The 15,470-nt window shown below is 48.8% G+C and overlaps 2 protein-coding genes across 12 annotated transcripts in view; one reads left to right on the plus strand and one right to left on the minus strand.

Moving 5' to 3' along the window:
• The window catches only part of DUSP18 (dual specificity phosphatase 18), a 67,684-nt gene extending 58,933 nt beyond the window's left edge, over window positions 1-8,751 (minus strand). The window contains exon 1 of one of the 7 annotated variants that reach the window (XM_056537261.1): window positions 8,648-8,751. The gene's annotated coding sequence lies outside the window, so the exon portion shown is untranslated. Of the gene's footprint in view, window positions 1-754; window positions 1,014-1,282; window positions 1,302-8,647 lie in introns of those variants that run through there. The other 6 variants (XM_056537262.1, XM_056537256.1, XM_056537259.1 and 3 more) reach the window with 6 other exon arrangements.
• The window catches only part of OSBP2 (oxysterol binding protein 2), a 268,100-nt gene continuing 253,636 nt past the window's right edge, over window positions 1,007-15,470 (plus strand). For 3 of the 5 annotated variants that reach the window (XM_056537244.1, XM_056537245.1, XM_056537246.1), the window contains exon 1: window positions 1,007-1,341. In XM_056537244.1, coding sequence (XP_056393219.1) covers window positions 1,007-1,341 — 335 coding nt within the window. Of the gene's footprint in view, window positions 1,342-7,835; window positions 7,883-11,176; window positions 11,365-15,470 lie in introns of those variants that run through there. The other 2 variants (XM_056537248.1, XM_056537247.1) reach the window with 2 other exon arrangements.

Raw genomic sequence — 15,470 nt, forward strand, 5'->3', positions numbered from 1 at the left:
ACTTTATGGCGGTCTGAGCAAGACAAAGAAGAAAGAGAAAGGGAATGACTTTAAAGGGGTACTCTGGCACTAAGACCTCTTATCCCCTATCCAAAGGATAGGGGATAAGATGCCTGATCGTGGGGGTCCCGCCACTGGAGACCCCCGTGATCTTGCACGCAGCACCCCGTTATAATCAGTCCCCGGAGCGTGTTCGCTCCAGGTCTGATTACTACCGATCACAGGGCCGGCGGCGTGTGACGTCACGCTCCGCGCCCTCAATGCAAGCCTATGGGAGGGGGCGTGCAGTCAGTAAATGTAATCGCACTCTAATCACTTATACGGTCTGCAGTCCCTGTGAAGAGCTGGGTCACCACTATATGGGCTTTGTATGGTGTATGTTCAGTGATCTTTATACAGTCGCTATGTGGTGATGGTGGTCATGATGTGACAGTACTATTCTACCATTATTGGTATTACCAATAATAACAGTACACAAGGTAAAATAGTACTGTCACCACATAGCGACTGTATAAAGATCACTGAACATGGATTTGGTCAGTAACAGTATGATGAGAATATTTCCTACATCTTTCCTCATTGAACTGAAGGGCTCTTGTATGACTTGTGTAAGGGGCCCCAAAACTTCTGATGGCAGCCCTAAGTATATAAACTATGCAAAGGGATAACCAATCAGACAGCAGTTATCCTTAATAAGCAGTACGCTGATTGGCTGTTATGGACCGCGCCCCGGCTTTCCCCGCACAATATTTACAATGTTATGTGGTGGCAGATAACGTTACAATGTTACATTCCTGAGGTGTATGCGGGCAGGAGTCCAGGTAAATATCGGTCCCCCTCACGTTATGTCACTACACTTTCCACGGCTCTGAGCATTAGGAACCGTAGTTCTCCGGAATAACGCCCGAAATAACGTCGCTCACCGCGCTATCACGTGACGGCTTCTCTTCATCCCGCGAGGATCCCGTCGAGATCACAGCCGGTCACGTGAGGTGTATTTGTTTTGATGCTGGCGCCTCCTGGAGTCACGTGGTCGAGGGGGTGTGGCGTAAGGTTTGTTCCCTGCCCTCTTCGGAGCTGGTGTATGGGGAGAGCGGCCGCTTCTGGCTGTAGCGGGTTGGTGTCTCTCCTCTCCGCTGTGTCTTGTCTCACCTGTCCGCAGATCAGTGCGGTGAGCTCCGGGGCCACAGACATGAGTAATTCAGGATCGTCCCTCCCGGGCACCCCGGCCGCCCCCGGACCTGACATGTACAAAGGCTGGCTCTTCAAATGGACCAACTACCTGAAGGGGTATCAGAGGCGATGGTTTGTGTTGAGCAATGGTCTGCTGTCTTATTACAGGTAAGTGATGTGCCACACAGTGTCCGATGTGCTGTCATCTAACAGGTGATGGTGCGGGCTCTGGTGAAGTGAGAGGTGACAGTGCGGGCTCTGGTGTAGGGTGACAGGTGACAGTGCGGATGAAGTGACAGGTGATGGTGCAGGGTCTGGTGAAGTGACAGGTGATGGTGCGGGGGGTCTGGTGAAGTGACAGGTGACAGTGCGGGTGAAGTGAAAGGTGATGGTGCAGGGTCTGGTGAAGTGACAGGTGATGGTGCGGGGGTCTGGTGAAGTGACAGGTGACAGTGCGGATGAAGTGACAGGTGATGGTGCAGGGTCTGGTGAAGTGACAGGTGACAGTGTGGATGAAGTGACAGGTGATGGTGCGGGGGGTCTGGTGAAGTGAGAGGTGACAGTGCGGGCTCTGGTGTAGGGTGACAGGTGACAGTGCGGGTGAAGTGAAAGGTGATGGTGCAGGGTCTGGTGAAGTGACAGGTGACAGTGTGGATGAAGTGACAGGTGATGGTGCAGGGTCTGGTGAAGTGACAGGTGACAGTGTGGATGAAGTGACAGGTGATGGTGCGGGGTCTGGTGAAGTGACAGGTGATGGTGCAGGGTCTGGTGAAGTGACAGGTGATGGTGCGGGGTCTGATGAAGTGACAGGTGATGCTGCAGGGTCTGGTGAATTGACAGGTGATGGTGCGGGGTCTGGTGAAGTGACAGGTGACAGTGCTGGCTCTGGTGAAGTGACAGGTGACGGTGCGGGTGATGTAACAGGTGATGGTGCGGGGTCTGATGAAGTGACAGGTGATGGTGCGGGGTCGGGTGAAGTGACAGGTGACAGTGCTGGCTCTGGTGAAGTGACAGGTGACGGTGCGGGTGATGTAACAGGTGATGGTGCGGGGTCTGGTGAAGTGACAGGTGATGGTGCGGGGTCGGGTGAAGTGACAGGTGATGGTGCGGGGTCTGATGAAGTGACAGGTGATGCTGCAGGGTCTGGTGAATTGACAGGTGATGGTGCGGGGTCTGGTGAAGTGACAGGTGACAGTGCTGGCTCTGGTGAAGTGACAGGTGACGGTGCGGGTGATGTAACAGGTGATGGTGCGGGGTCTGGTGAAGTGACAGGTGATGGTGCGGGGTCGGGTGAAGTGACAGGTGATGGTGCGGGGTCTGATGAAGTGACAGGTGATGCTGCAGGGTCTGGTGAATTGACAGGTGATGGTGCGGGGTCTGGTGAAGTGACAGGTGACAGTGCTGGCTCTGGTGAAGTGACAGGTGACGGTGCGGGTGATGTAACAGGTGATGGTGCGGGGTCTGATGAAGTGACAGGTGATGGTGCGGGGTCGGGTGAAGTGACAGGTGACAGTGCTGGCTCTGGTGAAGTGACAGGTGACGGTGCGGGTGATGTAACAGGTGATGGTGCGGGGTCTGGTGAAGTGACAGGTGATGGTGCGGGGTCGGGTGAAGTGACAGGTGATGGTGCAGGGTCTGGTGAATTGACAGGTGATGGTGCGGGGTCTGGTGAAGTGACAGGTGACGGTGCGGGTGATGTAACAGGTGATGGTGCGGGGTCTGGTGAAGTGACAGGTGATGGTGCGGGGTCTGGTGAAGTGACAGGTGACGGTGCGGGTGATGTAACAGGTGATGGTGCGGGGTCTGGTGAAGTGACAGGTGATGCTGCAGGGTCTGGTGAATTGACAGGTGATGGTGCGGGGTCTGGTGAAGTGACAGGTGACAGTGCTGGCTCTGGTGAAGTGACAGGTGACGGTGCGGGTGATGTAACAGGTGATGGTGCGGGGTCTGATGAAGTGACAGGTGATGATGCGGGTTCTGGTGAAGTGACAGGTGATGGTGCGGGCTCTGGTGAAGTGAGAGGTGACAGTGCGGGCTCTGGTGTAGGGTGACAGGTGACAGTGCGGGTGAAGTAACAGGTGATGGTGCAGAGTCTGGTGAAGTGACAGGTGACAGTGCGGATGAAGTGACAGGTGATGGTGCGGGGTCTGATGAAGTGACAGGTGATGCTGCAGGGTCTGGTGTATGATGACAGATGACAGTGCGGGTGAAGTGACAGGTGATGGTGCGGGGTCGGGTGAAGTGACAGATGATGGTGCGGGGTCTGGTGAAGTGACAGGTGATGGTGCGGGGTCTGGTGAAGTGACAGGTGATGCTGCAGGGTCTGGTGTATGGTGACAGATGACAGTGCGGGTGAAGTGATAGGTGATGGTGCGGGGTCTGGTGAAGTGATAGGTTATGATGCAGGTTCTGCTGAAGTGACAGGTGATGGTGCGGGCTCTGGTGAAGTGAGAGGTGACAGTGCTGCTGAAGTGACAGGTGATGGTGCGGGCTCTGGTGAAGTGAGAGGTGACAGTGCGGGTGAAGTGACAGGTGATGGTGCGGGGTCTGGTGAAGTGACAGGTGACGGTGCGGGTGATGTAACAGGTGATGGTGCGGGGTCTGATGAAGTGACAGGTGATGATGCGGGTTCTGGTGAAGTGACAGGTGATGGTGCGGGCTCTGGTGAAGTGAGAGGTGACAGTGCGGGCTCTGGTGTAGGGTGACAGGTGACAGTGCGGGTGAAGTAACAGGTGATGGTGCAGAGTCTGGTGAAGTGACAGGTGACAGTGCGGATGAAGTGACAGGTGATGGTGCGGGGTCTGATGAAGTGACAGGTGATGCTGCAGGGTCTGGTGTATGATGACAGATGACAGTGCGGGTGAAGTGACAGGTGATGGTGCGGGGTCGGGTGAAGTGACAGATGATGGTGCGGGGTCTGGTGAAGTGACAGGTGATGGTGCGGGGTCTGGTGAAGTGACAGGTGATGCTGCAGGGTCTGGTGTATGGTGACAGATGACAGTGCGGGTGAAGTGATAGGTGATGGTGCGGGGTCTGGTGAAGTGATAGGTTATGATGCAGGTTCTGCTGAAGTGACAGGTGATGGTGCGGGCTCTGGTGAAGTGAGAGGTGACAGTGCGGGTGAAGTGACAGGTGATGGTGCGGGGTCTGGTGAAGTGACTGGTGACAGTGCGGGTTCTGGTGTAGGGTGACAAGTGACAGTGCGGATGAAGTGACAGGTGATGGTGCAGAGTCTGGTGAAGTGACAGGGGATGGTGCAGAGTCTGGTGAAGTGACAGGTGATGGTGCGGGGTCTGGTGAAGTGATAGGTGATGATGCAGTTTCTGCTGAAGTGACAGGTTATGATGCGGATTCTGGTGAAGTGACAGGTGATGGTGCGGGCTCTGGTGAAGTGAGAGGTGACAGTGCGGGTGAAGTGACAGGTGATGGTGCGGGGTCTGGTGAAGTGACAGCTGATGGTGTGGGGTCTGGTGAAGTGACTGGTGACAGTGCGGGTTCTGGTGTAGGGTGACAAGTGACAGTGCGGATGAAGTGACAGGTGATGGTGCAGAGTCTGGTGAAGTGACAGGTGATGGTGCGGGCTCTGGTGAAGTGAGAGGTGACAGTGCGGGTGAAGTGACAGGTGATGGTGCGGGGTCTGGTGAAGTGACAGCTGATGGTGTGGGGTCTGGTGAAGTGACTGGTGACAGTGCGGGTTCTGGTGTAGGGTGACAAGTGACAGTGCGGATGAAGTGACAGGTGATGGTGCAGAGTCGGATGAAGTGACAGGTGATGGTGCAGTGTCTGGTGAAGTGAGAGGTGACAGTGCGGGTGAAGTGACAGGTTAAGGTGCAGGGTCTGGTGAAGTGACAGCTGATGGTGTGGGGTCTGGTGAAGTGAGAGGTGACAATGCGGGCTCTGGTGTAGGGTGACAGGTGACAGTGCGGGTGAAGTGACAGGTGATGGTGCAGGGTCTGGTTAGGTGAGAGGTGACAGTGCAGGTGAAGTGACAGGTGATGGTGCGGGGTCTGGTGAAGTGACAGGTGATGCTGCAGGGTCTGGTGTATGGTGACAGGTGACAGTGCGGGTGAAGTGACAGGTGATGGTGTGGGGTCTGGTGAAGTGACAGGTGATGCTGCAGGGTCTGGTGTATGGTGACAGATGACAGTGCGGGTGAAGTGACAGGTGATGGTGCGGGGTCTGGTGAAGTGACAGGTGATGGTCCGGGGTCTGGTGAAGTGACAGGTGACAGTGCGGATGAAGTGACAGGTGATGGTGCGGGGTCTGGTGAAGTGACAGGTGATGGTGCGGGGTCTGGTGAAGTGAGAGGTGACAGTGCGGGTGAAGTGACAGGTGATGGTGCGGGGTCTGGTGAAGTGACAGGTGATGGTGCGGGGTCTGATGAAGTGACAGGTGACAGTGCGGGTGAAGTGACAGGTGATGGTGCGGGGTCTGGTGAAGTGACAGGTGATGGTCCGGGGTCTGGTGAAGTGACAGGTGACAGTGCGGATGAAGTGACAGGTGATGGTGCGGGGTCTGGTGAAGTGACAGCTGATGGTGCGGGCTCTGGTGAAGTGAGAGGTGACAGTGCGGGCTCTGGTGTAGGGTGACAGTGTGGGTGAAGTGACAGGTGATGGTGCAGAGTCTGGTGAAGTAACAGGTGATGGTGCGGGGTCTGGTGAAGTGACAGGTGATGGTGCAGGGTCTGGTGAAGTAACAGGTGATGGTGCAGAGTCTGGTGAAGTGACAGGTGACAGTGCGGATGAAGTGACAGGTGATGGTGCAGGGTCTGGTGAAGTGACAGGTGATGGTGCGGGGTCTGTTGAAGTGACAGGTGATGGTGCAGGGTCTGGTGAAGTGACAGGTGATGGTGCGGGGTCTGATGAAGTGACAGGTGATGGTGCAGGGTCTGGTGAAGTGACAGGTGATGGTGCGGGGTCTGGTGAAGTGACAGGTGATGGTGCGGGGTCTGGTGAAGTGACAGGTGATGATGCGGGGTCTGGTGAAGTGACAGCTGATGGTGCGGACTCTGGTGAAGTGAGAGGTGACAGTGCGGGCTCTGGTGTAGGGTGACAGTGTGGGTGAAGTGACAGGTGATGGTGCAGAGTCTGGTGAAGTGACAGGTGATGGTGCGGGGTCTGATGAAGTGACAGGTGATGGTGCGGGGTCTGGTGAAGTGACAGGTGATGGTGCGGGGTCTGGTGAAGTGACAGGTGATGGTGCGGGGTCTGGTGAAGTGACAGGTGATGGTGCGGGGTCTGGTGAAGTGACAGGTGATGGTGCGGGGTCTGGTGAAGTGACAGGTGATGGTGCGGGGTCTGGTGAAGTGACAGGTGATGGTGCGGGGTCTGGTGAAGTGACAGGTGATGGTGCGGGGTCTGGTGAAGTGACAGGTGATGGTGCGGGGTCTGATGAAGTGACAGGTGATGGTGCGGGGTCTGGTGAAGTGACAGGTGATGGTGCGGGGTCTGATGAAGTGACAGGTGATGGTGCGGGGTCTGATGAAGTGACAGGTGATGGTGCGGGGTCTGGTGAAGTGACAGGTGATGGTGCGGGGTCTGATGAAGTGACAGGTGATGGTGCGGGGTCTGATGAAGTGACAGGTGATGGTGCGGGGTCTGGTGAAGTGACAGGTGATGGTGCGGGGTCTGATGAAGTGACAGGTGATGGTGTGGGGATGGTAATAGGGTTCCGTGGTGTTTAGTTTGTTGATCTGGGGTTAAGTAGAGTTAATGACGGGTGAGCGGCCAATTTAATGGATGAGAATTTTTGGTGTAGGGTTTAGTGATCAGGTTATGGGATGCAATGGATTTTTCGTTTATTTTTTTCAGTAATGTAAAGCAAGAAAACATTTTGTAAGGTTCTATTGTATATTGACTTTTTTTTCCTGCTTGATGCCATATTTTTCTCTACATGACAGATCCTTACAGTCAGTACAAGAAGTGCTGGTGGCAATTCATATGCTTGAAGCTTCTTTTGTGAAGTATTTTAACATAGAGTAAATTGTCTCCAGACGTAAAATGCATTTCATACTGAATGGATCATTTTTTTGTTTGGTCAGCACCAAGTCTCCGTGTAAATGTCCCCCTTATTTGGATACATTGGTAGGTTTCCATTCATAAACTGCTTGTTTCAGGTTGCCAATGCATTTCTGTTACATTCAGGTCCAGAATGTTCCCTTAGCCAACCCAAAACTATTATTTTGACAGAACAACAGAACAAAAGAAACTCAGTGATGATCACAGTGTTCTTTTGGTATCCCAAATGATTGTTACCACTCTCCGTCTGTTCCAGTCATTTTGTTCCATACTCTTTCTTCCTAGTTATTATGAGCGATCTCTCCATACAGTATTTTTGACACCTGCTCTATTTGTGGAAGGTTCCTTATGTACTTTAGATTGTGTACCTGATCTATTAAATTGTTGCACCTTCACAACTGCGCAAAGACAAAGGTCTGATGTGATTTCTAAGGGTTGGCGGCAGATAGGGATTTAGAACATCCCTCTCTTTCTCTGGACAGTTCCTGACACGGACAGAGGTGGCAGCAGAGAGCACGGTGGTCAGACTGAAAAGACTTCCTCTTTAGTATACAGCAGCTGATAAGTACTGGAAGGATTAAGTAATTTACAAATCTGTTTAACTTTCTGGCACCAGTTGATTTGAATTTTTTTTTTTCCCACCAGAGTACTCCTTTAACACAGTGTGGGAGCCTTCTTTAGTCTAAAAGCAGGTTAGTGTGTCACTATCACTATGCCAGTGCTCACAGTGGCCCAGATTTATCAAAATGTGTGAGAGAAAAAATAGAGGTATTTTCCCACAACAACCAATCACTGCTCAGCTAATGAGCTCCAGGAAAGTGAAAGCTGAGCTGTGATTGGCTGTTGTGGGAAAATCCTTCTATTGTTTGTATCATACAGTTTGATAACTCTGTGCCAATATGTATAGTGGGTTGTTTTGTAATCAGATTGTGATGTCATAGAACAGGTGCTGTAGCGGTGACTAGGAATTTTGTGGTGGCGTCAAGGTTTTTGTCAGCCCTTTCCAATAAAGATTGTCCATCTTTAAAAAAAAAACAAAAAAAAAACAAAAAACTGTTTTATTTACCTCCGCCTCTGTTCCCGTGCTGATCCCCTGTTCTGCCAGCAGTTGGCTCTTTAAACTGCATTCAGGCAGCACATCAGTGGACTACATCTGCATATCAGCAAATAAGTATGCCACTCCATGTACACTCTACCCTATTCACAGCAGGCCTCTTACATGTAATGCCATTCCATACAATCATTAAAAAGGTATACTGCGTGGTGGGAATTTTTTAATACAAGGAGTGATGGGCATACATTACATAAATGTCAGGTGCTTTTCCCAATAAGTAAACCACTTAAAGGGGTACTCTGTTGCCTCAACAGGTTTTGCCCTATCTTTCCTACGGTGTTGAACTTTTGTAATCCCTAGTTCTACATTTTTTTTTGCTCGCTGTGTGTGTTGTAAAGTTTACCTTGCCTCTCTGCCGGAACTTGTGTAGTTTCCTGAACCCTGCTGTGCTGGCGACCACCTTTTCAGTTTCACTCCGGGCGCCATGTTGTGGTCGTGTGGTTACTTCCTAGGTTGGGCCTCCTGCTAGCGCCATCCTCTGCTGCCCGTTGTTGTTTACCCCCCCCCCCCTTCATGATTATTCATAAGTGTGGGTGACGTGCTTACGTTGCGTGTTCTTGCTTTCTGCTGCAAGCGTCATGATTGGCTGGATCTTTTCCAATCATAGGCATCTGCGGATGCATGCGCAGATGTATTCTTTTTGTGATTGGTTGCCTAGGTAGTGTGGTTGGCTAGTATGCTTCTGCTGGCTAAATGATGTGTGGACATACAGAAGCGCTATTTGCAACCTGTGTCCCCGTATGATAGGAGAGGCTTTTTCCAGCACTCATGGGTTAACATGTCTGTAATTTACTTACAACCGGCAACAGAGGGCAGAAGGGTGATGTCACATAGAGAAAAACAAGACCGGGTTCTAATTGGGCAGAGCAGAACTTGCAGCACAGACAGTAAGTTAGGCTGTCTTACTCCTACATGCTCACGGAGCAACGCCCTGTGCAGCCCAAAAGAAAAGGAAACCTGAGGGAAAATTTTAATAATAGGCAGGGATGTGCGAATAAGGAAGGCAGGCGAAGAGGTGGAGTGGCAACAACATAGGGGAGGCAAAACAAAGGAGAGAGGCGGAATACACCACCAAACTGAGAACGCTAGAGATGATGGGATGTGTAGTTCAACGCATACCGGAAGACAGGAAGTGTGTGGAACAAGGTAACAGCAAACACTAAAGCACGAAGGAGTGAACGCCACACAGCACTACGGTAAATAAGGTACGCTAAACAAAAAAAAAAATAGGAATTTATATGTCCACAACGGAGAACCCCTTTAAAGGGAACCTGTCACATAGAAATTGCAATCCAGTATTCAGGCATCATGTTAAAGAAGAAGTATCCAAAGGATAGGAGAAAAGTTTTAGATCACGGAGGTCCAAGTGCTGGGGCCCCCCACAATCTACTGTTGGAGCCCCGGCTCTCCTTCACAGTGGCATGTCACGACCCCCGCCCAAAGCGGTGGCTGCCACCCCTCTCTATATAGCTCTTTGGGAGAGCCGAAGATTGCCGAATGGCTCTCCCATAGAGCTATATGGAGGAGGCGTGGCAGCCTCCGCTTCAGGCGGGGGTCGTGATGTGCTGCTGTGAAGGAGAGCCGGGGCTCCAAACAGGAGATCACGGGGGGCCCCAATCTAAACCTTATCAGTTTTTTTTCTTTCATGATAATTCTCCCCGAATCAACCACTAAACCCCTCTTCCGCCAATTTCCAGAACAGGATTCTCCCTAAGGCTGGGTTCACATCACGTTTTTGCCATACTGTTTTCAATCCGTTTTTCTAAAGGAAACCATATGGCAAAAAACGTATGGAACAGTATGGGAAAAAGTAATCCGTATGCGTTTTTAAACAGTATACTGTTTTTAAAATTGCATACAGTTCCGTCTGTTTTTATAGAAAAAAAAGCCATACATTTTTGAAAATTTTGTCAATTTTTAATGGGAGTGGTCTTGGGTGGGGACTTTAGGATGCAAATGCGCATGTGCAAAGTAAAAACCATATACCTATACAACTGTATACATGTGCGTTTCCCATTGACGTCCATGTTAAAAAAAACGTATGCGGTTGCAGTAAAGTATTTAAACCGGAGACCACGGTTTTGACTCCGGTTTTTTGCCATACGGTTTTCTTTAGAAAAACGGTTTGAAAACAGTATGGCAAAAAACGTGATGTGAACCCAGCCATAGACTACGGTTTTGGGTATGGGTAAAAAACCTGACAAAACCATACAGGTTGCAAAACGGACACACCTGATGCATCTTTTGGCATACGGCTTTCAATGGAGAGTCAATGCATACGATTCCATACGGTTTTCACATAGAAAACATATACGGGAACTGTATTGCAAAAACGTGGTGTGAATGCTCCCTAACAGAACCTGAGGTTAGATAATCAAGTCTTCCCTAAGAACGTAGCTGCAGCCGTACACGCACACCTCCACTCCATTCTTTATGGGATATTCGATAGGATAGGCGATAGAATAAATGGCGTACAAGTGCACACATACAACTGCAGTTCTGTTCTTAGTGAAGACTTGATTCCCCACTCTGGAAATTGCAGGGGGTCCCAGTAGTCAGAGAGTCTAATGTTTGTGGACAAACCCTTTTTCTGTAAGTTTTGATGTGTGAACTCCATGGATCAGACTTGTTTTTCCAGCATATCCCACAGATCATATATGGGGAGATTTATCAAAACTTGTGCAGAGGCAAAGTTGCCCAGTTGCCAATAGCAACCAACCAGATTGCTTCTTTCATTTTTCAGGGGCCTTGTTAAGAATGTAAGAAGCGATCTGATTGGTTGCTATGGGCAACTTTGCCTCTGCACTGGTTTTGATAAATCTCCCCCATAGAGATTGAGATCAGGAAGGAATATCCTGCTGAAGGAAGCCACTAAATTAGAGAATACCATAACCATGAGAAGCTAACAAACCATGTTTGGGGGGTGGGGTTTATGTCAAAGTGCCTTCTGCATCCACAGGCAAGGATACAAGGTCGCCCAGCAGTACATTGTAAAGAGCATCACACTGCTCCACCAACTAACCTTCCTTTCAATACATCCTTGTGCCATCTTTTCCCCAGGTAAGCAAAACACACACCCAGTTGTCCTCAAGATGTAATAGAAAACATGATTCATCAGAACAGGCCACTTTCTTCCATAGTGCCATGGTCCCCTTCCCTTCCCTGTGACCAGGTGCATCTGTATATAAATGTATTTCTACAGAAGGGAAACAAAAAAAGAACAAAACTGTGGTTGTAGATGAAGCTGCATTCCGGAACTAGTGCTGGTCCCCTCTGGACCTTCCCAGCCTCATTTGTTTTAAGGAGTTCCACATAGTTTGAGCATTTTGCATTCCCTCCTGGCATTCCGCAACCTCAGACTCCCTTCCTGCCCATAACTCTGCTGGCTTCCTGCTTAACCCAACTTGGAAATTTCAGGTAAATAGAGAAGATTTACGACAATTCAACGTTTTCTTAATACAAGATTCTATAAGGCTTCCTAAGAATTACTCGTTCCTGGGAAAATCTGAGGTGTCAGGTTATCTTTTATATGACCATCAGATTGTAGTGGCTCTAGAGTAAGTGAAGGGACTAGGCCAATGTTCCCCACCCTGTGGATCTTCAGCTGTTCAAAATTACAACTTACATCATGCTCTGAGAGACAAAGGCTATATTGTCCTATTACAATATATAATAGATCAGCTCTGTAGGGGAAATTAATCCAATTTTTATTTGATTCTCTTTTGGGGCTTTTTGTGTAATTTGTTCTTCTTATTGGCAAAATACACCATATAGTACAACAGTACAAAGATGATGGCAATAATAAGAAGCACATAATATGCACAAAGAGTATAATGAAAACAGCAATTAAATCAATATATCAACAAATAAAATGAGGGAAAACAGCATTCACAAGCAAGCAGGGGTAAATGTAAGATCCAGGCTGGAACTAGGACCCTTAGGTCACATAGGACCCCCTACTAAACATAGCGGGAGCATAACACCCTAACTTCCAAAACTAAACTCTACTAATCCAAAAGAAAACATAGTGTCAAGAAGAGAAATGAAATTGAAATAAAGAAACATAAACTAAAACGACTAAGAAATACATGAAAGAAGCAAAGGGAGAGAAAGGAAGGGAAATGAGAGAAGGGTAGGGGCTGTAGGATCGGCAGTTTAAGTGTGCGATATCCATACTCAGGAGTGAGGACTTATACTAGGAAACTACTGGAGCTAAGGGGGTTGCTATAAGACCTGTTATGAGCAGATTTTGGATTGAGTACATAGGGAGTTACTGTGGTGTAGGTGATATTTGAAAACCTGTGGCTATCTGTGTCTTATGGATTAGTGAAAGCTGAATGTGTTTTCTATCTGATGTGGAAAGATACTATTGACAGTGAGAGGTAGTCGCTAGATCGGGATACCTACTCTAGAGAATAAGTATACAATATGGATTATCGGACTCCCTCGTATTTGTGATGGACCTGTAGGAGTATCTCCTCCTATTATCATCTTTAAATATCTTAATTACTCCTATTGCTCTTTTGAGGATCAAGGAACTACAAGCAATCTGTTTAACAATTCAATGTGCTTTTTTTTAAAGTGCTAATTGTACGTCCAATTTATGTCTACCCCCTATCTATGCTTTTGTATGCATTGATTACATGTATGCCTTACTGTATGTGGATTTCCCACTCCTGTTTGTTATTCTGTGATCCCCTGATGAACCAATGTATTGTATCAGATACACGGGGAAATGCGTTGGGACTTAATTGGTGTCTATAGCAGGAGAACAATGTTTACTCAGTAGGATATCATCCCCTGTAGATTTTATATAGGTTTTTATGTGGTTTATAATAAAGCAAATTTTCTAGATATTTTTTGTGAATAGTTTTTTGGTAGGGGCTGTAGGCTCAACTGAGAAGCCCCAAGAACTCCTTGAAGTCGATAAAGGAGTGCCACGGGAACCACATTTTTTTTTTTTTTTTACGGATCTGGACCGATCATGTGACTCCGCATAAGCTCTTTCATACGCTCAATGTCTAAATGTCGATTGACACTAGCTGAAAAACCCAGCAGTAACAGCGGTGTGTTGGGAACCCGTTTACCACAGGAAGCAAAGTAAACCTCAAGCACTATATCCCAAAAGGAATGAATGCCAGGACATGCCCAGCAAATATGGAGCAAACACCTCAGAATGACAATGCCAGCATTCTATCCACGAAAGCGATCAGACACTTGCACAGTCTTGCAATAAAGTCAGGGAGGGCATAGCGCCTGCAATCAGGCAGTCCTTCACCCAAGTGCGAGAGGAGTGGTCCCTAAACAAAACGAGTAACTTACCAGCCAGTGGAGGAATGCTTTTTTTTTTAGCATTGGTGACATTGGGCCAGGGCGTAAGCAGACCCCAAACTTATCCACCCAGGAATCCCACATATTAAGAGGATGTGTCACAAGAAAAGGCAATCATGTGACAGTCTGTCGTTTCCTTAGAGACTTTTTTCTTTTTAAGGGTTTTTACTATTAATGGCTTGTCTGTTGGGAGAACAGGGGTACTATTATGTCTGTGTGCTGATTCAGTGCAGTTGCTTAGCCTTTCCCATAGACTTAAATGGACTACTTGTAAGGGCTACCTCTCCAATGAGTTTAATAGTAAATTCAGCCAATTTGTCACAGGACCCTATTCTTTTCAGGTGAGGATTCCATAAAAGGAACCCCTACCAATCAGGTATTCTCCTTTAGAATATGCTATAAATGTCTAAGATGAGAATACCATTTTAAAATCTCTCTACCTGTTTGTTAAAGAGTACCTGTCATCAAACCATAATTTCTAAACTAACTCATCTCCCCTAACTCACTAACACCCCTCCTGCCCTTAAAAAAATTATCCAAGCTTTAAAAAGCTGTGTATAATTTTTCCCCTAACTCACATTGTGTGAGCTCCCGTCAGTAGAAAGTGGGCGTTCCCCAGCAGGGGCGACGTCATTGAAGCTTGCGAGAGCTGTATCTCGCCATGCCCGGCACGGATTTCCAGAGTTTGGTTTCCTGCCAGGCCGGGGGGAGACCAAACTAACTGTTTGACTTGCATGAGGGTACAGAACAGAGCCACATAGTGGACCTTTTTTTAATCAAATTACAAACATATAAAGGTTGAGAATTTTAACAGCAAGTAAATAGCAGTGTCTTATAATTATACAAGGAACATATTAAAGGTTTAGTTTAGTGACAGGTGCTCTTTAACCACTTAGGGACTTAAGGACCCGGGGCGTACCTGTACGCCTGTGGGAATTTCGGTCCCCTCCCGGACGGGGATGACTGCTGATATCCATCAGAAGGCACCCCTTGAACCCCCCCCCCATGTCGGCGATCAGTGGCGATTCAGACCGGCAATTCTGGGTCATACGGGTCTCCAGTGACCCCGAAAATAAGGGGGATCGGGGCTGTCCAAGACACCCACGATCCCCCTGAAGGGATAGGAGTGAGGTGGTGCCACCCCTCCTATCCCTGCTATTGGTCGGTCAGAAGCGGCTGACCAATAGCAGATCGGGGGCGTTAAAGTTCGGTTCCCCTGTTCTGCACACCCATGGTAATCCAGGCAGAACAGGGGAACTGTCCTTTGACCGGAGCAGCGGTGGAGGTCCACGTATTGGCGGCGATCCTCTCCCTGGTGCGGTGATCCTGTGACTACGGAAGCCGGTGAGTTGTTGCCTAGCAACGTCTGGAGGGATACAGTTTGGAGACCACTATACAGTGGTCTCTAAACTGTAGCCCTCCAGATGTTGCAAAACTACAACTCCCAGCATGCCCAGACAGCTGTTTGGGAATGCTGGGATTTGTAGTTTTGCAACAGTTGGAGGGCTACAGTTTGGAGATCACTGTGCAGTGGTCTCTAAACTGTGGCCCTCTAGATCTTGCAAAACTACAACTCCCAGCATGCACGAACAGCAAACGGCTATCTGGCCATGCTGGGAGTTGCAGTTGCGTACCTCCAGCTGTTGCATAACTACATCTCCCAGCATGCCCTTCAGCAATCAGTACATGCTGGGAGCTGTAGTTTTGCAACAGCTAGAGGCACACTGGTTGGAAAATACTGATTTAGATAACAGAACCTAACTGAAGATTTTCCAACCTGTCAGTGCATGTTGGGAGTTGTAGTTTTGCAACAGCTGGAGGTTTGCCCCCCCATA

The sequence above is a fragment of the Hyla sarda genome, chromosome 1 (genome assembly GCF_029499605.1).
Source record: "Hyla sarda isolate aHylSar1 chromosome 1, aHylSar1.hap1, whole genome shotgun sequence".
Lineage (NCBI taxonomy): Eukaryota > Metazoa > Chordata > Amphibia > Anura > Hylidae > Hyla > Hyla sarda.